At 38.4% G+C, this 27,091-nt stretch overlaps 1 protein-coding gene across 2 annotated transcripts; it reads right to left on the bottom strand.

Moving 5' to 3' along the window:
• Positions 1–1,066: 1,066 nt before the first annotated feature.
• G2E3 (G2/M-phase specific E3 ubiquitin protein ligase) lies at positions 1,067–22,548 on the bottom strand. 2 transcript variants are annotated; one of them, XM_075425699.1, is made up of 17 exons: positions 22,470–22,548; positions 20,985–21,061; positions 19,713–19,771; positions 18,585–18,682; positions 16,498–16,599; positions 15,812–15,936; positions 13,949–14,114; positions 13,136–13,242; positions 11,986–12,102; positions 10,050–10,174; positions 9,814–9,946; positions 9,002–9,127; positions 7,544–7,854; positions 6,665–6,846; positions 6,329–6,501; positions 5,052–5,251; positions 1,067–4,440 (listed from the first exon to the last, which is right to left on the bottom strand). In XM_075425699.1, the coding sequence occupies exons 1-17, from the start codon at positions 22,539–22,541 to the stop codon at positions 4,208–4,210; spliced, it is 2,406 nt and encodes an 801-aa protein (XP_075281814.1). In that variant the 5' UTR covers positions 22,542–22,548; the 3' UTR covers positions 1,067–4,207. The 2 variants fall into 2 exon arrangements, with proteins under 2 accessions (XP_075281814.1, XP_009942456.1); XM_009944154.2 differs by lacking the exon at positions 22,470–22,548 and having other exon boundaries at positions 20,989–21,062.
• Positions 22,549–27,091: the final 4,543 nt, after the last annotated feature.

Here is a 27,091-nt window from a genome sequence, read left to right as displayed (position 1 = left end):
GTTTGATGCAGAAACTGTGGGGTGAAGTTCTCTGGCCAAACACAAAGAGGACTGCAGTTGCTCTTCTGTGGCCGTGACAAATCGTAGAATCATAGAATAGTTTGGGTTGGGAGAGACCTTATCAGTCATCTAGTTACACCACCAACACCAACACCCCCCCCCACCTCCCCACCCCCACCCCCCCTCCACCCACCATGGGCAGGGACACCTTCCACTGGACGGGGTTGCTCAAAGCCTCATCCCGCCTGGCCTTGAACACTGCCAGGAAGGGACATCCACAACTTCTCTGGGCAACCTGTTCCAGTGCCTCACCACCATCACAACAAAGAATTTCTTTCTTGTATCTAATCTAAGTCTACCCTCTTTCAGTTCAAAGCCATTACCCCTTGTCTTGTCACTACATGCCCCTGTAAAAAGTCACTCTGCAGCTTTCTTGTGGGCCCCCTTCAGGCAACCTTCTCCAGGCTGAACAACCCCAAGTCTCTCAGCCGTCTTCATAAGAGAGGTGCTCCAGCCCTCGGATCATCTTCATGGCCCTTCCTCTGGACTTGCTCCAACAGATCCATGTCCTTCTTATGTTGGGGGACCAAGAGCTGGACACAAGACTCGAGGTGGGGTCTCACAAGAGCAGAGTAGAGGGGCAGAATCACCTCCCTCGCCCTGCTGGACATGCTGCTTTTGATGCAGCCCACGATACAGTTGGCTTCCTGGACTGTAAGGGCACATTGCCAGGTCATATTGAGCTTCTCGTCAACCAACACCCCCAAGTCCTTTACCTCAGGGCTGCTCTCAATCCATTCTCCACCCAGCCTGTATTTGTGCTTGGGACTGCAATGACCCTGGTTCAGGACCTTGCACTTGGCCTTGCTGAACTTCATGAGGTTCACACGGGCCCACCTCTCAAGCCTGTCCAGGCCCCTGTGGATGGCATCCCTTCCCTCCAGTGTGTCGACTGCACCAGCCAGCTTGGTGTAATCGGCAAACTTACTGCAGGTGCACTCAGTCCCACTGCCCATGCCATCGACAAAGTTGTTAACAGCACTGGTCCCAATACCAACCAAAGATATAACTTCTATAAAAATATATTTAATACACAGACAAAGTATGTGCAATTATTCTCCTTGTGTTACAGAAATATTGAAAGTAAGCAACTTCCCTCATCTCCAGATGCACCTCAGGTTACAGTTTATATCAAAACTACCCAAGAATATTGCACTTCAGTGACCTGCTATCGCAATTGAAAACCTGATAGTCATTATAGCTACAGAAATTGCTCTTACGGCTTCCAGACAAAAGAGACTTGCCTGTGTTTTTATAGATTGGAAGTCAGCTTATTCAATGGAATTTTAAGGAACAGTCAGAGTAAATTCAATGAGCAGAAGAGAGGAAGTTCCTCTCCACAGTAGCATTTAGAAATACAACTTGAATATATCAAGGATTATACCAGAGTGTCTAGACAGAGCTGATCAAACCAACAAGCAAGGAAAGACAAATTCTCCTGAATGTGTACATCAGTCTACAGAACGTGTTCCAATTTCCTAATAAGAAAAATCTTTTCAAGCAGTATTAAGAGACCAGAGCATTTTGCAAATTACGTGTCCTGATGTAGCATTGTATAGCAGATAGTTTAAAAGTTAACTTAAGATTTCTCTTACAGCTGACAAAGTTAGTTCTACCCTTTATATAAAACCCATCAGCTGTTGAATGCAAAACAAATAAGCAATAAAAGGTGTGAGCACTATTTTTCTCTCTGGTACTTTTTGAAGCCTTATATTCACATTACCTTATTATCTCTTTCTCCATTGAAGGTTATAAAATACAGTTTGTTTCAAGTTCTAAACCATTTCCCGTGCCACTGCAGGTACCAAAAGTCCAAAAATTGTCCTTTAAAGTCATCCACACTCTGCTTACTACTTCTGTAAAGTCTGTACTTCCCATACAGAAAAATAACATAATATTACAGAAGACACCTCTAACTAGGCAAGAAGGAAGAATACTGCACTGTGTACACAACTCATTTTTAAAGTATAATACTCTATCTGCAGGGGACTTACTGCTGTATTTTAAAAAGTCAAACATACAACATGAATTCTTATTATGCAAATAAATTTGCAAACCACCTTCCTTATAATGGTGACAGTTCTGAATGGTAAGAATACAAAGAAGTTACTGACAGTATGACATTCAAAAATTATGCAAAGATGAAAAACATGGAATATTATTGGAGAAAAAAATCAGAAGAGAATAAGACAATGCTTAGTATATAATCAAGTCAAATGATATTCTCCAAGAGCTCATATATTTATTTTAAAGGGGACTTCAATATGCTTTTGGCTCAGAAGCAGGAAAACATCACTAACTCTGTCTTAATTTCAAATATTCTTAGATTTCTAATGATAGGATATTGATGAGAGTAGATTGCTTTAGCTATTTGTAAGTAGCAAGGAATTCCTGATCTAAGCCTTCCAATAATTTACGTAGAGACTTTGAAGTAATAATAAAAAAAAAATATTAAAAAGTGGCACGCACGCTTTTGTTACCCAGTAACGGAAATAGGTCTGTATAAAAAAAGATTAGCACCTTTCCCAAGATCAAGAAAGAGAAGTGGTAGCAGTTTAAGAAGGATTTCAAAATACTTGCATATTGTTATATGAACTGTATCATCTGCCTCTGTCTTTAACAGTTTATAGCATGGTCTCAAATTTAGTGAGTCTTGATTGCCACTTCCACAGTTCTTGAGTTGCAGTACACTGCTATGTAATTAGTATTTAGTAATATAATTTGTTAATTAGAGGAATACTTCCAATAAAACATAAACCAGAACCTGAAACCAGATTAGTCTGGATTACTACTTTTTTTAGAAGCACCTATCCATTTATAATTTACTGTGGATGAACTTTCTTGCCAAAGTATCAGAAAGTAAAGCAATCATGCTTGTATTTTCAATGAAAAACAAGCTATATTAATAAAAAAGTGATTATTACTTTTCAGTATTTTGAAGAATGTGGATATATGTGGATATATACAGATGTATATAGATAAAGATCTCTCTATAGCACAACCTGCATACCTTTTAAAAAAATGTACTTAATGTTTAGTTTCATAGTTTTAGTACTAGCAACATTAAAGTGTTACCATGTAGGAATTTCACTACTTAATCTTTTATAGCTTAATGGTATTTATCCAAATACTGCATAGTTTAAATATATTTTATACATTGAAGTTTCTCAGAATGCAGCTACAGTTGGAACAGGAAGAGTTTAGACTAAAAGCTAGAAAAGTGTCAGGCACTGAACAAGCTGATGGTGAGACTGCCTTTATCAAATAGTTTTAGTGCGTATTCCTATGAAAATACTGACTTCCATGGAAGACGAAGTAATACGTTCTAATGAGCAAAAAATTCTTACACTTTCATACTCAACATCATTATATTATAACTTATATTTCATTTTGAAAGACCACTTATTGTTGCATATTCAAGATTTAATTTTTACTATTTCAGCTATATGTATCATTAAAAACTAATGTATAACAGTAGAATGCAGAAACATGTACAAATGCCAAAGATTTTGTTCAACAGAAACTCAAGTTCAACCAGATTTTGTTCTTGCACCTATTATTTTGCCTAGGTTTTCTCCAGACCTTAGCTATATTTTAATGCACTAACCACAACGACCTTAAAACTGAGTTTTTTGACTTTCATATCTGTGTATGAATCAAAATGTAAATGAATCATCAATATAAAAACAATTACTGAAAAAACATACATTGAACAACTGAAGAACTGCATCACAGTTTTACTCAAGGCAAAGCTCTACAGCAGTTATCTTCAAAATGTACCTGATGACTTTGATAAAGAAGTTACTGATGTAATACAATCAACATTACCTGTGGGAAGTAGCTAGAATGTTACAGAGTTTGGTAACACTTCATTCGTGTCTACAGCAAAAGTAGACATTTAAAGTACTTCTGGAAGAGGTTGCTGACTCTTAAAACCAACTTCAAACAGGAAAATGATTCAACAGATAAAGCATATTTTCATTTGAAAATTGTTTTCCATCTTACAAGATTACTACTTTTAGCATATCTGTGGGGGAAAGTGGGAGAAGGCCAAGAGCATGCTGTCCAAAAACACAGTAGCAACTTGCAAGCAGACACTCCTGCCGAAAATGGAAGTTTTCAACGTCCAGTTTCATAGCAAAAATATTTATTCTCTTTCAACTTTTAGTGTGTTTCTGATGGTGAATTCCATTTTATTTTTAAACTGCTCATATGTCTTTGTTATAGGGAGCTCTAAGCAATTAAGGAGTCTGTTTCCAATGGGATATCTTATATGCAAGAGTTTAATACTAGGTTCAGGATCAAAACCACTGGGCGGTATAGAAGAAAAGCCTGTTACGAAGAGCAGAATATCCTCCAATGTCACCACAGACTCACCACCTAAAAAAATAGGATTATGTTGTATCATTCATTGCCCGTTACCCATAAACAATTATCCTGCATGTTAAGTGTTAGAAGAAAGCAATCCTGAAATAATGAAACCCCAGATCAATACGCTGAATGAATATGCAGTTATATGCCCAAAAAAGAAAAATTTTAGCAAGAAAAATCAACTTGGGTTAATTCTAAAAAGTCTTAATTGAACAGAAAAAAACCAACTCTTCTGCAAGAAGAGACCACTGTTTTCCTATTGGTTTTGGGACAAACACTAGGAAGTTCACAGCAAAGTTGAAGAGAGAGGATTTCTGTACTTCTGAGGTTTGTGGGGGTTTTTGTGTATGTGTTGTGTTTTTTTTTTTTTTAAACTCACAGGAGTTCTAGTATCAATCTTTCAGATATTTACCCCCCTCAAGTCTGATTATATTGATTGGGCAATAGTTTCAGAAATTATGAGTAAGGAAGAGGTGGCAGAAGGAACTATCAGGAACTGACAGTGACCTCCAAACCTTCATTTATTTACCCCACTGAACTCTAAAAACCAAACACTGGATGTATAACAGCAGCTAAATACCCTGAACAAGGAAGCAGGCAAAGAAAAAAAAAATACTTACTTTCCACATCTTGCAAATAACCCATCCAAAAGTCAGCACTTTCAACTTTATTTACATCTGACGAGGAATGGATTGTAAAGAGATCACAAACAGTTTCTGCTGAAAGTCTTTCGGGTATGTGGCACAAAATACTAGAGAATGCATCCGGATGTATCTGCATTTTCTCTAGCACACCAAGAGTTTTCAAACCTTGCCTAAAACTAGGAGGGGAAAAAAAGAGCAAGCATGCATCAGAAAGCCAGCAGGGAACTAGTTGTACTCTGCATTTGTGTACAGTCAGTGGTGTAGCACACTAGCTAAAGTGACTAACTACTTACTCTCAGTCTTTGATATCGACAAGCACATTCTTGCTCTACTCACTTTTGCACATTTTAAGCCCACCTCCAAAAATGCACAAACCACACTTTCCCATGAACATACAGGCTACTTACTACCTTTTACTTTTTAACTGACTAGTTTAAAATATTATATAGGTCAGTTAAATGTGCCACAGAAGGCCTTGACTGAAAGACTGATTGCTCTCAACTTTGTTAAAAAAATCCTCGCATTCGAAATGAGTTTTTCAAAGCTCTGGGAGATTCAGTTGATTCAAATTTGTCAAGGATTACACCATAAATATCTTAACTGTAAATCCAGCTACACTTGCTGGAAAAATTAGCATCCAATGCCTTTTTACTGAGCAGATGAAGAACACAAATTGGAAGTCAGGTCAGGAGTCAATAAAAGGTCAATAGCTGAAACTTTCCCAGCTATTTAAAGCCATCGCTACCTCATGGAAAGAAACACCAATGCAACGCTTACATTCCAAGTAGGCCAACTTACACTTGTGCACATTATCACCCTCCTAATGGGAGACACAAATTCCCTAACTAGAACTCTGGAAACTTAAATTCTAAACATATATTTAACACTTCTAAAATTTCAAGATTCCAAATTCAAGCAATTCTGAATTAAAAATGAATATAAGCTAGAGAAATTCTGTAGTGCAAAGGTCTTTCATGCTATAGTTCACAACTGTGAATCCTCCCTCTTCATAAGGTTGAAAAACAAATGTGACCAAGGAGAAGTGGAACGGAGCAGATACATAGAGAAATAATTTCGGTCTTTCAGTTTAACTAGTTAACAGTTGCTACTTAATACACTGAAAATTACAGTATATTTCATTGGTTTAAATGGAGAAGAAGTAAGAACATGTGAAAGCTAGTTTTTGCAACACATTATTTATTATTTCAGTGAGGAATAAATCCAGAAAGACTGAAAACTCAAACAAAACAAACCTGTCTAAGGGTGAAATAATTCGCTTGATTACGTGATGGATCAGTATGTCATTCACCAGCATATTCTTATCACATAAAGCTGTTACAGGTCTTAAACATCCAGCAGCAGCAAGGAATTCGCAACAATTACGTACTGTAGACTGTAGGCTGGACAGACTATTTGCATATTTTATCTGTATCAGAAGATAAAAGTTAGGAATTTGTTTACTACATGCACATGTACATATATAAAAACAAGCTTTTAAATTTGAACTGAAGTTATAATCAATAACTTGAATAACTATCTCCAAATATAGTCTTTAACAAGAATTTGCCAGTAAGTTTAGTTTCATTTACCATTTTTATTGTTTGTGCTACATCAACATCAGCAACATCTTCCAAAGCTGGTTTCACATTCTCCGGACCATAAACAAGACAATTGAACAGTGTTTTGGAAAAGAAACCAGGAGATGGGCCACCGTGAACCAGAGAAACTGCAATCATTTTACCAGCTTCAAAATAAAGATTCTCTTTTACAGCTGCAAATGAAAAGATATAATGACTATATACGCATAAAAATAATTTGTGATCATCAATTTTTTATAGAAAATCTTGTAATGCAATTAATTCTTACTTTAGGAAATGCAACAATAAGGTTTGCCATCTCTTGCTGGTTGAAACAATAAGACCGGTGGGTGGGTTTGTTGTTTTTTTCTTTTAACATAGAAGTACCATATTCTTTTACACTCCAACTCTTCAGCCACTATCAAGGTTTGGCAGGAGATGTGACTTTCTCTTCTACTTCATACCCAGTGCTCACTGAATTTTGAAGCATAAGAACTCAAAAGAAGCTAACTATGGGTTCTTTAGGGAGCATGCTATCAGAGGTAATGTTCTTGAAATTTGAGGAAAGGAAAATAAGTAACAGAAAGAGAGTCTGAAATAAAGAAATTCACTTGTAGAAAAGAAATACATTAATTAGAAATACCAAGTTTAATTATACGCTGTATTTCTACCCTGGTCATCATCAACTTTTACAACTAAATCACTTTTTTTTTGTTATTATGAATTTCCACCCCCCCACCCCCCTTTAGAATTGAAAAGAAAAAAAATTCAGAAAACAATTTCTATCCATCAGGGCTATAATTGTGAACAGACAATCATGCTGGCTGAAAATTTAAAAACCTTTCAAGTTACATAGTTCTTAATGTACTTTTGAACAAAACATTTAATTACCTTGAAAATCAAGGGACAAGTTCTTTGCAGAAGAGCCCTCAAACAATGATGAATTCTGAAGGTGAAGCATTAATAATTGGAAGAAACGGTGTTTTGATGCAGCAGAAGTATCTGTCTTTGATGTATTTTTGCAGTTTGTGAACTTTATTTCAATGGTGTTTGTAGGACTGAAGCTGCGCTGTCTAAATCCTTTTAAAGCACTATTCCAGATATTTTCTGCATTGATGTTAAGCCTTGTAGTTTTTGTATTAACTTGTAGCTTTAACTCATTCAGTATACTAGAAGCTTCACTACTTTGCCTTCTTAAATGCCTACAAGAAAATTGCATGCATTTTCAGATGACATCTATGATTCATAATTAGCAACAGTTATAAAGGAAACATCCTGAAATCTATTAAGAACATCTCTTTAAACACTTTGGTACATTTAGGTTATTGCCTAAATTCTATCAGTAAAATATTTCGTGTAGATTCTTCAAATTTTAACTCTGTAATGGCAAATTTTAAAGTACCTTGAAGAACTACAAAAAAGCAAGCAGAAATAACTACCCTGGCATAAAATGAATATTTTCTTAATTCAATTACACCAACTGTGCCGAACAACTCTCATACCATCATTCTACATTTGAACGATGTGAAACAAGTGAAAAATTGAAGAGCTCACTATGTTCATGTTAAAGAGATGTTTTACAACCAAGATAGAACACATTGTCAGTTATTTACTAATATTTAATCTTTGTCACTATAATCAAAAGTACATTTGAGCAGTCAGAAATGTTACAGTTCTCATTTAAAAAAATAAGACCCTAATCTAAAGACCCCTTTTTTGGTTTGTGACTTGCAACCAAAACTATTTCAAACACCCTACCTACTAGAAGTAACTAATTCTCTCATCACAATGATGGTTTTTAGCACGTATTACAGGCAAAATTCACAAATTAAGTACTCGCAACATGACAAAGAATTTTGTATCCTTAAACTGAATATTCTATATTAAAACCTGTTATTTTACCACTTATTTTAGCATAATCATGAACTATTCCTGTGGTACAAATGCAAAAAACATTGAAAATCCGTGACATGTCTAATTTGAAGAAAGTAATCAGGATTCTTTTTATTCTCCCTTTTCTAAAGAAAGGCTAGCCATGCTTCAGTAAGGACAAATATGTGTTTTCTGTCTTACGATCCCCTCACTACCTAACCTAAAAATTCTCAATAGGTATCATTCTTTTCTCCTGACTCCTCTAGCATTTACAAACAGCAGCAGCCTTTATAAAGTTATGACTTCAGCTCTTCAGCATACTCATTCCATTTTTCCAGTGACTATATATACACAGACACAGAGCTATATATAGTCACTATACATATATACACACACACACACCATGTTCTGTAGGAAATATGGTATAAAGCCATGCGCTAGATTACTCTTCAACGTAAGAAAAATGGAAGAAAATACTTTTTCCTCAGGGACTGGTTCCTGTTTGACATCAGTGGAGACAAGGACATCCTCACTCTGTTGGATGCTGGAAATTCTAGGTGTGAGCAGGATGACAAGTTGTTCTGGCACATTATCTTTGGTGATCTATACGCAAAAACAGTATTTTAAGAAGACATACAATTGAAGAATGCGTAATCACTTCTTATTTGAAGGCAGCAATATACTTTCCCCTCATTTCAGTACTGAATCTCATTTGTATTTTCAGTTACATGAAGTCCATCAGTGCCTGAACTACAATTTTAAGAAGAATAATTCAGTATTTTATTACTTTGTTGTTCTAGGATCTGGTTTTAGTTGCATCCCACATGAAATGGAAGTCCTGACTGATACAATAAGTAAGACCTAAAATACCAGTTTCTACAGACTTGGGAAGTTTTTATTAGAGCAGAGGAAAACACTATTTATATAAACATCTCTAAGCTAGATTTCTACCACACTGTTAACATGGAAAAAGTACTGATAAGCAACCTTAGCTTGAAGTTTTGCCATTTGTACATTCAAAAATACCTCTGTTAAGATTTCTTTTAGAAGAATCTAATTTTATAGAACTAAAAACTGTTTTACATGCCAGTGAATGCAAAACACTATAGCAGATTTACAGAGTTAATGGCTTACTCAGAAAACTTCAATCATTAAACTTTACATCAATTTTATTCAATTTGCAATTCAGTGTAAGAAGTTTCTCCTACTGAATAAGCCATCACCTCCTCATGTTTAAGTAGTATTTTATGCTATAATCAGTTTCTGCTTGAAAACAGAAAATTACACACTGGAGAACAAAATTGGGTTGAGATCCAGGTGACTGCCGAGGGCACTTCGGAGATGGCTCTTCCAGCAAACAAGTTGTGCCATCTGTTTTTTCAGAGGCAGCCAAAGAACGCTTTTTCTGTTTGCCATAGTTCCCTGTATGATTAAATTATATAAAGTTAGTGAATTTGATAGCTGTAAAATACATAGTATTAAAATTTATAATTTTAGGAAGTCCCTGTCACATCCATAATTTTACCTTTTTTCCCAAGGATACTTCTGCATTCCGTGCACTCCCAGTTTTGCTCCCCTGACTTCATAGATGAACAGGCCAAATGAGTTCCACGGGAACCGCACCACTGACAACGCTTTATTTCCCATTTACTGAAATTAAAAATTTAGAGTTAGACAGAAGAATGAGGCTAGTTAAAACACAGAATATTCAACAGCAAGTATAATCCAACACTAAACTAACAAAGCATAATTTTATCAGTCTGGTAGGACTGTATATAATCAAGCGGAACTTTTGTCAGGCAAGATGTATTCACAATTCGTGGCTGCAACAAGGAGAAAAAAAGCTACCCATGTTCCAGCACCTTGTATTGAAAGAAGCTACGTGTTAGTGTGCTCCCCTGCCGTGAAGTCAATAGCTTACACACAATATTTTCTCCTCATGTTGCTAGCCAGCAACATCTTCTGTATTTTACGGGTATCCACCATCCAGCTTTTCCAAATGGTAAATTTTTTAAAGGAGCATATCTGATTATTCTTACACATTCTGAAAAAGACTCTTCATTAATGACAGTGTTTAATTATCTGTTAAGTTTTTGTCTAGATTTCTTCAATTTCGCTCAAACGTACAATGGAACAACATGACTAATACTAGTTCAAATACTGGAAGCCTAAGCTACAACTCCTGAAGGCAAAGTAAATCCTGAGCACGCACATACCATGAATGAACAAAGCTACTGTCCTGGTTTTGGCTGGAATAGAGCTAATTTTCTTCCCAGCAGCTGCTGTGTTTTGGATTTAGTATGAGAAGAATGTTGATAACACTGATGTTTTCAGTTGTTGGTAAGAAATCAAGGACTTTTTTTTCAGTCTCCCACGTTCCACTAAGAAGCAGGTGTGCAGGAGCTGGGAGGGAGCACAGCCAGGCAGTGAGCCGAAGTCGGCCAGCAGAAATGTTCCGTATCACAGACATCATGCTTAGTATATAAATGGCATTTGGGTTGGGGGGGGCAGGAATCTGTGTTCTGCAGTCACCGCTTGGGGACAGGCTGTGCAATCGGTCATTGGGCAGTGAGAAAAATTGTATTCTGTATTGCTTATTTTGCATATTCTTTATTATTATTCCTTCCTTTGTTGTCTTACTAAACTGCCTTTCTCTCAGCCCACGAGTTTTACTTTTTGTCCATTCTCCTCATGCCACTGGTGGGTAGGGGGAGGACTGAGCAGGCAGCTGTCTGGTGCTCACCTGCCAGGTTAAACCACGACAGCTATGTTTGGTCAAATCCATACAAAGCAAAGTTAACATTTACAGGGAGTAACCTACCACTCCATTACAGAAACAAGTATTTAAAGTAGAGGCTCTGTCTGACAGCTTTGAGTATACTCATCCAATGGAAGACACACATTTCATAAGCACACAAATAAAACAAGAAAGAATGCAGAAAATGAACCTGTTATTCAAAAATTAAGCAAGTGATGGAGCAGAATAAAGCCTTTTACATGATCACACAAGCCTCTAATTGAGCTGTCGGCAATATTCTAGCCACCGTTTGCATGCAGATGGATAGCTCACAGCTAGATTGATTTTACAGAGCTAGCTAATTTTCAGTTAAGTCTACTGCTTTAATAGTTTTCTTATAAAGGCATTAAGTATTCTAACAATTATTAAATTGTTGAATTAATCTTTGAATGAAAGATACACAACATCTAGTTTAGGTACATGCTATTCTACATGTTACATGGATGTACAAATTCTCCTTCGGTTCTATCAAGTAAGGACAAGATAATTGATAGGTTTGGTTTTCTTGGATTTTATAACCTGACAAAATTAGAGAAAATTAGTAGTGAAACATTATGATTACAGGGAGTAAAACAAACATTTTATCTGGACCCTGTGTCTTGGCTTGACATTAAAACCAAAGAACTCTTCCATCCTAGGTTATACCTTCCTGCAAGTGTCCTACCTGTCAGGCTCATTATAGTCTCTTCCATTCCTGCAGAGACATCTTTTAATGTCACAGTGTTGATAACATTGCAGCAGGTCTTGATACGCGTTCTCCTCAAGTTCCCAAGATGCATCCCTATAAAAAAGGCAGAAGATCTCTTATTACAACTGCATTTCTGATTGTTTAAATGGGTTATTCTGTCTCTGGAAAAGATGTAATAACCACATGAAGATATTTCCACCATGTAATATTCTAGGCAACAGCTAGACAACGGGAAGGGGAAAGAAAAATGTCTAGGAACAAAAATATTATAAAATACAGACTTTTTTCTTGTGTAGTTAAAGTATTTATTGTTTTTCACATGACCTCAGTGCATTTTGCTCTGTTTCATATTATTCTGCTTTCTCTCTCTCACAGTGGATGTGGATATTTGTTTTGGCAGTCTACTCAAGTTACCACCGAAAACGGTCTTGTGAAAAATAACTCAGAATTTTCCAGGCCAGTACGACAAAGTTCATCAAGTATTTTGACTCTTCTTCCTCTACAAAATCTTGAGCTTTTATCTCCAGAAGGAATTAATTAATGGTAGTCTCTGCAAAGACTAATAGACATGAAAGAACAATACTTCTAACAAAGAATCATTGTTATAACTTTATCCTATTATGAGCCCCATCAAAAACTGGAAACTTCTGAAAAACAGCTCAGAATTTTAGAAGCAGTCATTACATTAAACATATCATTAGCAATCCCTTGGGAGAGACGGAAGCTGTACAGCTGAGTAATCAGTCCATTACAATACTGTCTGGACATAAATTCAGGTAATTTAAAAACCTGGACACAGAAAATATACTTCTCAGCAACCTCTATGTTAACACAAAATTATTGTTTTAAGAATTGTTTTGATGTTTTAAATAGGTCCCTGGTTGAATCATAGCATTAAAAATGACTTTTCAGAGCTTCCTGCTTTATGTGTGAGAGGATTAATTTGGCCTTTGGTAATTTTGATGTGTAACTAAAAGGAAAAGTCTGCTCCTTACCAAACCAAACAATTCTACCATTGAAGGTAGAACTGAGGTTTCATACTAATAGATGCAGTTCTAGAGAATTAAATAAGAATCGGTTTTATCGAAGTTCTTATAGAAAACTAATTATTTACAAAATTACTTACTTTTCTGGGATGTGTATGCCCATTCTCAACATTTCTTCCTGAAATTTGTCCTTGTTATTACATACTGTGCACCTAAAGAAAAATATCCCAGCACTCAAAGCTTGATACTGTGTCAAGAAAAACACACAACAAAAAACAAACCAATTATTGAATTACAACCATCCTTAGGATGCAAAAAAAATAATGTCTTAATATCTCTAACCATTACATTCATGGATAGCGTCCTGACATGGAATTTAAAGCTGACATCAACCATGACTTCACTAGACATTGAAGCAAATGGCGACCATTTTCTCTTCCTTGAAAGGACAAGTGACTTACTCGAGTTCATATGCTAGAATCAAGTTCTTAGACAAACCCTTTTTAGTCAACCTCTCCAGATCTAGAATCTGGAGAGAGGTTACAAAAGGAACCTCACAACTTTTTGCGGCTCTGGACTTAAGCAAAGAGAGCTGACAATGCATAAACGACATTTTTCGCATTCAGATTCTGCACATAACGACTTGCAAGAAAGCAACTACCAGGGCTGGACTTCAGCTCCTAAAAATAACTAAAGGCATGATGTGCATCACACATGCAGAAACATGGCAGAGGTGGGGTGGAAATTAATAGCATAAAATAAAATCCTTCTTTGAGACACTCATCTCCAAGACACAACTTTAGCATTATGCTTCAAACCTGGTATATTTCTATACTTACTGCCTACGTTAACCCTAAGCAATTTTACACAATTTTAAGCAACTGTTCCATTATTTTTAAACACAACAAAATGTGATCTCCATGGATGCAAAGGAAAGGGAGAACCTGTGTTACCTGCAAGCATTCTCGATGAAACCAAGCATTTTTACAGCAAGGACTTTTCAATACAGTATACGCTGGAAGCTGTTCAACCAAATCCAGGCATATTGTGCACTGTGAAGTTCCTCTAGATGCATTATCCGGAAAATTTTGGACTGGTTTATGTTCCCAACAGTAAGATCTAAAAATAATAATTTAAGGTTCCCTTATCAAAACAATATATTAAGAATTTTCCTCTAGATATTCTGAAGACAGCAAAATGAATTCCCTGTTATACCTGTTTTTCATTAATAAATGCTGTGCAAAAAGCTAAAAAGGCAAGCACGTGCTGGTTTTGGCTGGGATAGAGTTAATTTTCTTCATAGTAGCTTGTATGATGCTATGTTTTGGATCTGTGATGAAAACAGTGTTGATAACCGAGGGATGTTTCAGTTACTGCCGAGCAATGCTCACACAGAGCCAAGGCCTTTTCTGCTTCTCAACCCCACCCCACCAGCGAGGAGGCTGGGGGTGCACAAGAAGCTGGGAGGGGACACAGCAGGGACAGCTGACCCCAACTGACCAAAGAGGTATTCCACGCCATGACCTCATGTTTAGCAATAGAATTAGGGGAAAGAAGGAGGAAGGGGACATGTTCAGATTGATGGTGTTTGTCTTCCCAAGTAACTGTCATGCATGATGAAGCCCCGCTTTCCTGCAAATAGCTGAACACCTGCCTACTGATGGGAAATAGTAAATGAATTCCTTATTTTGTTTTGCTTGCGCATGCAACTTTTGCTTTACCTATTAAACTGTCTTTATCTCAACCCATGAGTTTTCTTTCTTTTATCCTTCTGATTCTTTCCCCATCCCACTGGGGGTTGTCAGCCAGCAGCTGTGTGGTGCTTTGCCTATCAGGGTTAAACCACAACACACAGGTAAACAATGTATCTAACAGAGCAGGTCAATAGAACAGCAGTAAGGAAGAAGCATGTTGCTGACTGATGCTCTGTAAGAGAGATCATACACCCCCTTTCTCTCAAAACTTTTGGTCCAAATAATGTGTTTCCTGTCCTCAGAACTTTAAGTTCTTCTTATACTTCAATGTTACCGTGATGTTAAAGGAGCAATTTTGGGTTCTCGTAATGATTCTGCAGAGTCTAGGTAGTGTTATAAATTTTATAATTTAGCACATTTTCAAAGAAATAAGACAGCCAAGAAATGCAGCTCTAGAACAAAATGCATTGTTTACACTTATGCTTGACTTAAGTCATTTAAGAAGTTAAAGTGCCTCCTTCAATCCACCCACCCTACAAATTCAGCTTACAGTAGGCAGAATAAAGCCATTATCAAATGCACTCAAAAGTATTTGACTACAGCCAAGATGATAAACAGATGACACAAAAGAAAACAAAATTTTTCAGACATTTGATATTAAACCCTTTTCTCCCACAGTCCATCTCTAATCAGCAGATCTAGAAGTCTTGTGCTTTGAAACACGACAGAATGGCATAGTGCGTTTTGACTGCCCATAGAGAGGCAGTCAAATCATTGCCATTTCAAAGACAAACAAAGAAGGCAGACAAATAAAAAACCAAAACCATTTTGCAGTTTATTTCAGCATTTAAAATTTAGTGCTCAATTTTACAGACAATTCAACTACTTGTAGAAGCACTAAATTACACCTTTAAAAGTGCTGAGAATTTAGTTTACTAGGTACACAATATAACCGCTTGGCCTTCATGTTTTCCATAAATCAAGTATTTTTTCCTTCGATAACCTGGCTGTCATTTATAATTCTTAACAGCCAATCCAATGACAACCCATGAAAAAACAAATCGCCTCCCATACAAATATAATGAATTGAAAACAAAAATGCAACAAAACCACACAACTTACCTGAAGTCTTCCATGAACTGGAAAATACATTCCTTTTGTATCCCACAAGGAAAATGGTAACTTCGTTTGCATTTGGGAGCTACACATCCAATTGAAGCACCCTTTTTCTTACAGATATTACATTTCTAGGAACAATTTATTAATATTCTATTATTTCTAAAACATGTAAAGTACACATAAAATTACAGGAATTAAACCAATAAAAAAATTATAGTGTAAGAAAGAATATCGGCCAACAGACTGTAATTGTGACAAGATTATTGTGTTTTACCTCCATTTCAAAGAAACTTCAATTATGTATTGTTTTATATGCACGTTGACTGTGACACATAAGCCAAAATACAAGTTATTTTGCCAAGCACCCATAGTTTAGTTGCATCTATAAAATTATATAATGTCAGCTTGAGGCTCAGCACAATGTCATGGGGCATCATGCACATGTAATTCACTCATCTGCAACACACGCAGGAAAAAAATATTAACAAACTTGTGCAGGCTTTGTTGTGCCTTCTGGCTTCCATGAACCCAATATACTTGTTACTTCAAGGTAAAATTCAGATGCTTGAATAGGTTCAGCATACCGCCCATTGAGAAAGAAAACAAAACAAACCCCACAGGCAATACTAAGTACACTTAAAAGTAACTTTTTTTTTTTAACTTCTAAATACCAAAGACTTCATTCTTACCAGTTTTGCAGCTCTGTTTACTTCTTTTCTAATATCCGTGATTAAGAATCCATCTACACCTTCACCTTCTTCCCCTCTCTGCCAAATACCACTTGACATCAACTAGGAAAACAAATTCAGTATCTTAAAACACTCACCTACCTATTAAAACTACCTACACTGTGTTTGTCAAGTAGGAGAGAAGTTTAGTCTAACAAAGCTTGTGTGCAAACATTTTAATGCTTAAAGAATGATCCAAAACATCTATATATTTTTCATGATATGACACAATAGGGAATAGTAACCAGTAACATGAAAATAAATATTTTGTAACATCAGTCTTATGTTATACTGTAGAGCCTAAGATGATGTAGTTTACCTTCCTTTTTGAAGTATACTGACTATTCAGATAATTGTCAAACAATTACTTTCAACAAATAAAGCTTCAGAGGAAGTAAAAAGAAATTAGTTTAGTTAATGTGCCCGACAGTTGTGCTGTGGAGATAATGAAGAACAGTAGGAAGTATCTATACTGAAGTGCAACCTAAGAGAAGAAGTAATTCACTTTAGAGGAGAATTAAATAAAAACAGAATCAAGTAACTAGGCAAGTCAGAAGAGCCTGATGATAATTTAGATTAAAGTTATTTAGTAAGGCAGTTACATCAGAAACTTGAAATAACTAGTTTCACAGCTTCACGGTTCCTGTATTTTTCACAGTCACATTTTATACTTCTCATTTCATAATTTCAACACAGCACTGTTTTCTAACTATAGAGTTTTTTCAATATTTTAGTTGAATAAATATAAAATTTTATACCAAAACCAATTAAGAACATGTTTTTCCAGATGCAAAACATTTGGCAAAAAAAAGAAACTGTACCATAACTGGCCTCTTTCTAGAAGAACTCTTTTTACACATATATATCTATCTCTTTCCTCACTATATTTAAGTAAAATCATGGAGGTTATTTTGTTTGTCCATTTTTAAAAAAAGCAAGGACCAAACCCCAAAAGATGACTGCAGGAAGCTCATCACAGTGAAGTATCTTATAAATCAGTAATTTGAGGCTTCAGCACCTTCATAAGATTCAGTGTTGCAAGCATGCCCTTTCCTAGCTGTTCGGCTCCACCAGGAAAGGACTTTTTCTAATAATTTCATATGGTCTTATGCAGAAGACAAAATTATCAAACAGACCTAAAATTCCTTCCATCTGCTTAAAATTTAAGAAAAAAAAAAAATCTTCATATAACTGCAGAAAACCTCCACTCTGCTCAGTCTTTAAAGGATTCAATGTTCGCTCTATTAAGCCATCTGCAATCAATACAATCTTTAAAGCACTTGCTGAGGAAAAAAATAACCAACCAAAAAGCCCAAATCGTACCTGATATTCTTGAGACTGATTTTTCAAACTCGGAAAAAAAAAAATCCAAACTGTATTTATTAACAAACAAACCTGTTTTTTTGTTGTTGTTAAAGAAGTTATATTATTTTAAAGACCTGCAAAACTTAAGTGTTTGAAAGGTAGTTTAAGTATACATTTAAGAATATGAATCTTGAAAAACGTCAAGTGTGATAACCAGAATATACTCAACTTTAGTTTATATCCACAGCTTCGTTCAAATTATAAGCTTTTATTAAACAGTGATACTACAGCTGTATACGATCAGTAGGGTGCGCATTACTAAAATGAGAAGCAGGCCTATTTCTTAAGTGTTACAATGTCTCATGTAGTGTCAGAGAATAATTCACAGCCAAACAAAAACTAATCAGTAACGATAATAAAAATGACAACTTTTCTCTAGTTTTTCCACAAGCAGTGGAATTTTCACATTCCAAATTTCGCAACTACACTTTTGTTATCGAAGTGAATATGTAGATGCAATCTGTTCCTTTTCTCTTAGCATGTACCCTCGCTGCTATGACAGGTTGGGAGAATTAACTAAGTAATTCATTTAAATGGATCATGAACTGAAACAACAAAACTGTTACAACAACTGTTTGGACAGGTTATTACTATTTAATACTTGGTGCATTTACTGTGGGGTTTTTTTGGGCTTTTCTTTTTAGTTAAACAGACAAGCTCCAAGATCAATACCACATACTTACCAAACAGTAATAATGAACTGTGAGACTGTATTCCACATAGGTCCTTTTTTCTCCATACTTTTCAGGGCAGTCATCTGTCCGTCCACAGAGAACACAGGCTGAAATATAGAATCACATTTATAATCACAGTGAATGTACTGGAATTACTATGGATCATTTGTAAAGCAGTAACTTTAATCTCCTTTAGCCACCTGCATCTTGAAGTAGATTACTGAATAAAAGACAGTAGATACCACTTCTTCTTAATGTTAATTCCATAGTAAATACAGAAGAGGGTACCTTCTCTAGTTCCTAAAAAGAAAATACTTCACCAGTTCCACCTGCCTGCTGATTCAAGAAAGCGCTATCACCCAAGCTAAATTCACAAGCCAATTGTGCTCCCAAGTGAAATGTTCTTCCCCAAACACTCAAAGATAACTATCAAATGGACAACAACGTCCAGATGTGTATGAAATATGTCACCTAATTGTTTTCAGTATTGCACGTAAAGACTTCGCCATATTAGAATCCACGAAGCAACTTAACTGTTTCTTTGTATAGCTGTGTGATAGGCTTTGTGAAAAGCGTATGAACGGTATCCTGAATGTATCAAGCCACATGCTACCAGTGCTTTTAAAATGTACACTAGTTTCAAAACATTCAAGGATTTCAGACAACACTGAGCCAACTACAGCCTCGAGAATTTCCCTATTTCTGCAGTTCTTAGCCCACTAACATATTTCCACAGACATTTAATAACTTCCCGTCATTTTCAATAGATACATAAGATACACTTTCAATATTCTAACATCCAGAACAGTCATATGAGTCATGAAAACAGAGGTATAGCTTTGGCCCAAGAAATTCCTGAATAATACATCTCAAACACAGCTCTGTGCACGTGATTTGGCAGCTGAATTCCCAAGGCTAATTTCTTAAAACATCTGCAGAAAAGACTATTTTTAAATATTCCAACTACAACAAACAAATCCAAGTAAGTTTACAGGTTATTTGTTTTTCCTTCCCTGAGACAAGTGGTTCCAACACAATTCGATTACCTGTTCTCTGAGCCCAAATAAAGCAAGTTATAATTGGTTCATATATGCAGATTAAAGATTTCTGTGACTAGCTAATAAAAACCTTACTTACCTGGACTTTGAATGTCAACATTATTGTTTTTACTCATCCTAATGAGTTCTTCTGGCTGGCTGTCATGAAAAACAAACGAGGGGTTAAATACATCTATGAATAACAATAACAATGACCATTATATACACTGATTTCACATTTTATTTTACATTGAAAAAAACCCTAACTCAGTAAAGCAAAAATGGGATCAAGAACAAAAGATTATAACTATTATTGTGAGAGACAGGAGTTCAGAAAGCAGGCTGCAAGTGTTCACAAAATATATTCCCAGACCAATGAAACATGTAGCAAGTTTTAACTATTTCCCCAAACTATCAAACAAGGTATTTTCTTTACAAAAGAGAAAATAAAAGTCCAATGTAACAGCTAGTTATGTATAGGCTTAATTGTACAGAAGAGTTTGTAGTTGTTTTAAACACCTAAAATTACAATCCAAGGAAGTGGCAGTGCCTCCTGCTCAAATAAAGATTGTATTAACATGAGGAACTTTGAAGAAAAAACGAACTGTGTAGGATAGTGGTGTAACTATGAAGATAGTCTCCATCGTTAGGAGAAAATGCAGGATCCTAGCCTAGTCAATGCTGATCTAAGACAAAAAAAACCGTTGGTGAGGAATCCAAAACAGGGACATGCATAGAGGGGAAGGGACATCATTTAGAACTACGTATTCCACATTCTAAGTGGAGACTAATTTCTTCAGAAACATTTCTCATCACACGCCCCTAAAAATTAGATCCCCAAGACACATTAAGATGTATATACAGGGAGCTAGCTTTCGCTGTGTGCTACACCATGCATCCTAGCCCACCTTGAAACAAAAAAATAGAGCTACATGTTTCTTCACTGCAGCATTAAGATGATTATTCTTTCTCTAGAGGAAAAGTAGAACCTTTTTAGGAATGTATCTGTAGATCTTTGGCCTGCCTTCTCTTAGAAAGCTGAAGAAAGAATTACATAAGTTTTGCAAGACAAGAATCACAGGTGATTGCCTGCAGATCCACGCTTGACCTCACAGGCAGGTGGGCAACTTCCTTCACATGTGCCCAAGCGAGCAGGGAGGCAGCCGGTAACAAATCCAACGTCCAAACCAGAAGCCTGACAGACGCTGAGCTATCGAAGTTTTGGTATTTACAATTTAGATGATGCCAGGTACAGGCTTCAGGAACAAACCTCAGGCTAATCCAAACTATTGCAATTAAAGTACTGCACCCATTTTACTGAAGTTTTAGGAAAGAGAGTTGTATTGAGAAAGAACAACAAAAAAAAAAACACAAACCAGAGGCGGCAGAAGTCTCAGGCATAAGGCAACCAGAGGAGTTGGACACAGAAGACCTTTGCCAGAAAACGGTCTAAAAGGAAAACAAACAAAAAATATACAATGCTGCAACCCAATTAGGTCAAGAGGCTCTTAAAAACACACGCTGCACTGACAGTCAGATGAAATAACTCGTTCCAGTTCTCCCAGAAACACACTACCCTCTTTCTAAATTACAGAAAATAAAGATACTTCATCAGGTACAGGGGGAGCAGTAAACAAGCATACAGCTCACACGCATTCCCTGCTCTTTGGGATTTCCCAAGAATGGTTACTGTCAGCTTCACAGTCCTGAATCTACCAGGGTAATACAACAAAGAAACAATCTAAATATTACCACACAAGACCAGATTTTTACCTCAGTGTCTTGTAAAAAGCCCTGCATGGTGGAGAAAGCACATATGTGGCTGGAAACAAGAAAAGCACCTTCCCACCTTTCTCTGGCTCCAGGGAAAGAAAGAAAAAAAAAAAAAAAAAAAATCGCTATTTCCACCTCCCCTCCCCCTCAAATTCCTTCTGCTTTTCCTCAAACTCTTGAAATGAAGCCGGAGTTCAAATTTGCAAGTTAAAAGACATGCGAGACCAGCCATCGAGGCTCCATGCATAAGTCCAGCAGGGCTTTCTACGGGAACAAAGCAATTCCGTACCAGCCTATTTGCAAGACAGGAACACATTATCACGCGGTGCTTACAAAAACCGAAGAGTAAATAAAAATTATTTACTTTGCCTTAACTGGCTGGAAAAATCCTCAAAAGTGGATATTTAGGTTTCGCCAAGTTCTGTAACTCTTTGCTGCTCCAGAACATAAGGTGTTTCAAAGAGGGCTTAGTGTTTGGTTTTGTGTTTTTTTTTTTTTTAACTAGAGGATGAGAAAAGAAACAAAACGCAGGGCCAAGAAGGCACGCGTTTTCTCCAGCACAGGAACAAAGGCTTCGCGGAAGCCTCCCAGATCCACCCCGCCCCCACGCTGCGTGTCCCGTGTTTACACGGCCGGGTCCCCAGCTCCCCCCGCACTTCGAGGAACCCCCGCCGGCTCCGGAGGCCGCTCACCGGCCGAGCCGAGCCTCCCACGGGTTCAGCCACGGAACCCCACCGGCTTCTTTTTAAAAGGCACAACGGCCGTGGCAGCTTCTGCGGGAAGCGGGCTGCGGCGGCAGCGGGCGAGCCCTCCGGAAGGCTGCTCAGCTCCCGCTGGTTTTCCTCCCCGAAGCGCGATACGAGGAGGGAAGGTTTCCTCTGGGATTAGTCGTGCCGCTGCCTTCTGCCCCCCGACCGGAGGGCGGGCTGGGAAGCGGGCTGGGAAGCGCGCTGCTCCGCCGCTCCCCTCCCCTCACGGAGACGCGGGGCGGGGGGTGGTGTCCCGCGGCCCAGCCGCCTCTCCTCGCCCTCTGTAAGGCAGTACTCGCCCCCCGGCTCAACCAGCCCCTCACGGCGCTACTCACCCCGCAGGCAGCCCGGCCAACGACGCGCTCCACCGGCCGCGCTAACCGACGAGATGATTCAAACCCCAACATCCGCCGCCGTCCCGGAAGCGGGGAGCCAGCGCCCCGCCCCCCGCGGCGCGCGCTGTCCGTTGCGTCGGCGCCCGGAGGGGCCGTGCGGCACCGGAGGACCCGGGCCCGGGAGAGGCTGAGCGGGCGGCTGAGCGGGCGTACCGCCCACCCACCCACCGGGCAGCGTGCCCAGCAGCTCTCCCACCTCACACCCCCCCCCCCGGGCGGGTCTCCCCGGTGCCTGCCCCGGACCCGTCCGCCTGTGTTCCTGTGCTCGGCCCTCAGCCTGCCTTCCCCCGCCCCATTCCCCGTGCTTGGCACTTCCCCTCGGAGTCCCACGGTGGGCTCTGCACGGTCATACTGTCACCGAAAATCCGGGAATAAAACCTCGTAACACCAACGTAGTGTTAAAAGGCAGGCATTTTTATTGCGGCGCCAGATGCACGGGGGATAATTCCACCGAACGTGCATACCTCATACCTTTTTCGTGCAGTTTATATAGATCAAAATATACATATTCATCAGGCTACATCACCTATTTCTTTCATAGTAAAATTTAGTTCATTTCCGTACGCTCCTCCCAGCTGCACTTGCGCAGTGCCTCCTAGTGGTGGTCGTCGGGGGTCCCAAGATGAAGGCAGATCCTCTTCATCACGGTGTCTGTTGATTGACACCTGTTTCTGCGCAAGCTCAGTCTCCTTCTGGCTCCTGTCCCTGCAGCAGGGTCGCCTTGACCGGTTCTAGGCAACTCCTAGTTTTAACTAAAAACTGACTTCTCTGGTGGGAGATGTATGATTCTTCGCTTCAGTTAGTTTCCACAATATAAATACCATGAATACATCTGTGGTTACAATATATAAGTACCATGAATACGTCTGTGGTTAGCTAACAACGTTATTCCTATTTACCATTGCTTAATACTTAATGATTGGAAACTTAACTGTTCGTTCCTACTAATGTCCAGATAGGTAGGGCTGTGCAAGGGACGTAGCAGCATTGTTCATGTTTATGGTTAACTGATTTCATCACCTTGGTTACAATACAAACGCCCTGAAATACCCCGCAATAAGTTTGTTCTCTCTGGCGAGAGTCGCGATAACCCCCCCTGCCTTCCCCTGCGCCGGCTGGCGAGCTCCACGTGAATCCCCCTGGGGCGCCGGGAGGTCCCTGCGGTGGCCCCCCGGCGGCCTGGGGCTCCGGCCTGCGGCAGGGTCTCCTGGGGGTGTGTATCGGGGCCTTCTGCTGTCCCTTGTCCGTTTCTGGTGTGTGAAACAGCTGTTGGTCAGTTCCCCTCAGCCAAAAATGGTTATTGCGCGTGTCCTCACAGTGTGCGCTTCTGAAGGAGAAGAGAAGCGTCTCTGGATGTGAGACAGGGTGAAAGATGTAGATAGGTAACTACTGGTTTGCTAAGCACAAAGCAAAGCAAACAAATCACGTTGTTTTTCCTAAATGTGCCTCAGTGTGGTGGGTGTCCCATGTTACCCAGTAACCGAGCACCTACCTGCCACATGAAAAACCCAGAACAGATTCCGTCCTCCTACGTGAATTTGAATCCACATTTTCAAGAAGTGTAGAATATCATTCTCGCCCATGCCCTCTCTGGCTGCCGACTGCTCTACCTTTTGTAATATGTACCATTATTTGCTTTGCTGTATGCTGATAATTTCCAAATACAGAATATTTCATTATGGGTCAACTGATATGCTCTGTTAGATTTTTAAAGTTATTATTATGAGCCAGAAAAGCCTGAACATCTTTTTCTTTCAGTCTTTATCAGTCATTCACGTAGCCCTACCCAGGAGGGTGAAAAAGTTCTAAAGAAACAATTAACGTTTAAATGTACCTGCATGTTCTCCTGGTTTTAATGGATTTTTTTTTAAATGAGGCAGCCTCAAACATTTTTCTGTAGTTATGAAAAACTCGACAAGCAGTAGCATCCTCCTCTAAACATCTGAAGTATGGTAGGCTGCCCAGAACCTCAAATCACACATGGAGATGCTCAGTCATGGCACAGCTTGTCAAGTTTTTAGGACCTAACCATGATGACAGCATTTTATACTCGATTTGCATGGTTATATATTAATAAAAGAATAACTAATCAGGTCCATGTTCTTTAATTGTTTTTAGGAGAAAGGTGACCAGCTTAATTTTTTTTTTTTTAATCAGGGACTCTCTTGGTTCCTTTGTTTTCACATAACCATTGGAAAAGTACTAGCTCAGTGTTTACCACAAAACACAAGTTTTGGTTTTTTTTTTCATAGTTCTCTCCTATTATCTTTTCTGGTCCTTGTTTGTATGTTTTGATCTGAAACCAATTCTGACTGTTCTCCGTGTCTTTTGAACTCAAACATACCACCTCTTGGCAGCGGGGATTTCCTCACAAAACAGCAATTTCAGGTCTCCTGGTACCGGGTTGCTCAGATAATAAGCAGGTATGTGAGCAGCAGAGGTTAGGGGTGATATTTCTCCTGCTGTGAGGTGGTGCGGCTTCACCCCGCGGAGCTCATCTCCTGCCTGCATTGCTGTGTTCGTTCTGGGTCAGGAGCTTAATGTGTCTATGTAAGCGCAATCCCACTCTGTTCCACTCCTTGGCCTTTCAGACAGGACATAAGCTAAATTGCTTGTATTTTTTCCTTCCTGAGCTAAAAGTTTAAATGGTTGCTTCTCTTTCGATGTATGTGAACACTGTGATCCACGATCAGCACTCTGCCGAGGGCAAGGCAATTGCGTTGAGTAGATGGACTCTGGGGCAACAACCGTGATATTGAGGTGAAAGTGATTACACAGACTGTGTCTGTCACCCTTCCAGAAGCAGAGAAAGCACTTAAAATTACCTTTCTACATTCGATGGCCAGTTGTAGTTTATTTATCTACGGTTTTTTACTTGCTTGTTTATTGAGATTTTTAGGTTCATTAAAAAACTTGTGAAGTTTTTCCTTTTTCATCCTACCCAGAAGAGGCAGGAGAACTTCCACTTATCATCTCCCAGTCCAAATGAACAAACTCTAGCCTGTAGGTGTAAATGTGCTGTTTTGCTTGAATAGTTTATGTTTTGGTTTATGTTTGAAAGTTATATTTAAATGTCAGTTAATACTTGCCTTGCAGAAAGCATTTTGCAGAGTCATTAATTGCATATTATGGGTAGTGCTGATGACACTTGGTGGAGTATTTGATGAAGATGCAAACACCCAGCCACATTGTCTTCAAAGGGGAAGATACATCCTGTTTTCTAAAGGGCAGGAGAACACTGCCAGGTTCTATATGGCTAATTCAGCACTCTGAATTTGTTTTTGTAAAGAAAAATACTTTATTTTAGAGACTTCTAAAAATTCCAAAGGAAAATTGTATAATTTTTGTACAGTATATAACTTTAAGGAAAATGGGTAGCTGGGAAAATGTTTTGGTATTCCACTGCCACTTAGTTCTTTGAAGGTCAAAGTCATTCTATGTTTCCTTATCTCTTTAAAACAGTTTAAGGTTTCTTGAGATGTTCATTTGAGCATACAAATACTTTACATAATTTGGGAGATAGGTAGCCTTGCTTATGAAATTCCTAACCCACCTCAGGCAAGAATCTTATCTATAAAGGCTAAGTAGAATATAAAACATTTTCTTTGATCATTTAAATGAAATACTTATTGTAAAGGTGGACGGGGTTGTTCCTTTAAGGGCTAATGTTTTCAGTTTAGTTTGCTGTGGAAATCTTAACGTTTTTATAAATAAGCAAACTTAACCGAAATCTGTTGAACCAAAGTACTTCAGTCAGATAGACTGTAGTCAGCTTACTTAGCGAGGGATAACTAAACAAGTCCATGCCAGTGCAGAGTGAAACAGGTTACCAGGAAGACTCAGATGAGGGAGCAGTCACTGGATGCACAAATGGATTTCTCAGGTGTCTCAAAATCAACCAAAAGCGTACATCAGGGGATAGCTTGTTTATTTGGGGAGGGTTTCTGTCTGTTTCCTCCTTAGCATGGTACTTCTGCTAAAGGCTCATGGAGAACCCTACTGGAGAGGTGATGAGCACTAGTGTTTCTTCTTAATAAAATAGGACTTGTTATTTTTTTGCTGATCTTTAATGAGGATGTCAGAGAGAGCCTCAGATTTTAGAAACAATGGGAACACATCCCTGAATTGTCATTGAGGGTTGACTGTCATTTAGAATTGACTTTAAATTCCTTTTGCCTAATATTCAGTCAATCATATTTTATTTTCCATTGATACTGACGATGTGAACGTCATTCACAATGAAGATGGATAAGACCCTCATAATTTTTCCAGGTGCAGGGACAAAGCTTCACACACCGAAAAGGAAGCTGCCCTGACAAAAGGAAGAGGTTTTTTAGTACATGTTTTTTAGACACCTTTGGGTTAAACTGTGAAAATTCAGATGCTAATTTTGGCTTCTCAGACGATGGTAGGTCATCCTGCAGTGCACACTGCAAAACCTCTGTTTTCATCAGACACAGACAAAACAGAAACACAGTCCACTCCTCTGTGAAACTGGTGGTGTACACTGAGTAGGTAATTGTCCTGTGCTGCACAAATGCCTTTGAACTACATATGAATGC

Source organism: Opisthocomus hoazin, chromosome 7 (genome assembly GCF_030867145.1).
Source record: "Opisthocomus hoazin isolate bOpiHoa1 chromosome 7, bOpiHoa1.hap1, whole genome shotgun sequence".
Lineage (NCBI taxonomy): Eukaryota > Metazoa > Chordata > Aves > Opisthocomiformes > Opisthocomidae > Opisthocomus > Opisthocomus hoazin.
This window is presented reverse-complemented; position numbering and strand designations above follow the sequence as displayed.

What these genes read in the sequence shown, in the direction of transcription:
- G2E3 (XM_075425699.1), bottom strand. Translation starts at nt 22,541, where the DNA reads ATGTTGGGGTTTGAATCATCTCGTCGGTTAGCGCGGCCGGTGGAGCGC. An exon ending in GGCATACACATCCCAGAAAA is followed by an intron (nt 12,103 to 13,135) that starts GTAAGTAATTTT and finishes CCTTTTTTATAG; the next exon opens with GGATGCATCTTGGGAACTTG. An exon ending in CTTGTCCCTTGATTTTCAAG is followed by an intron (nt 6,847 to 7,543) that starts GTAATTAAATGT and finishes TTTCATTTGCAG; the next exon opens with CTGTAAAAGAGAATCTTTAT.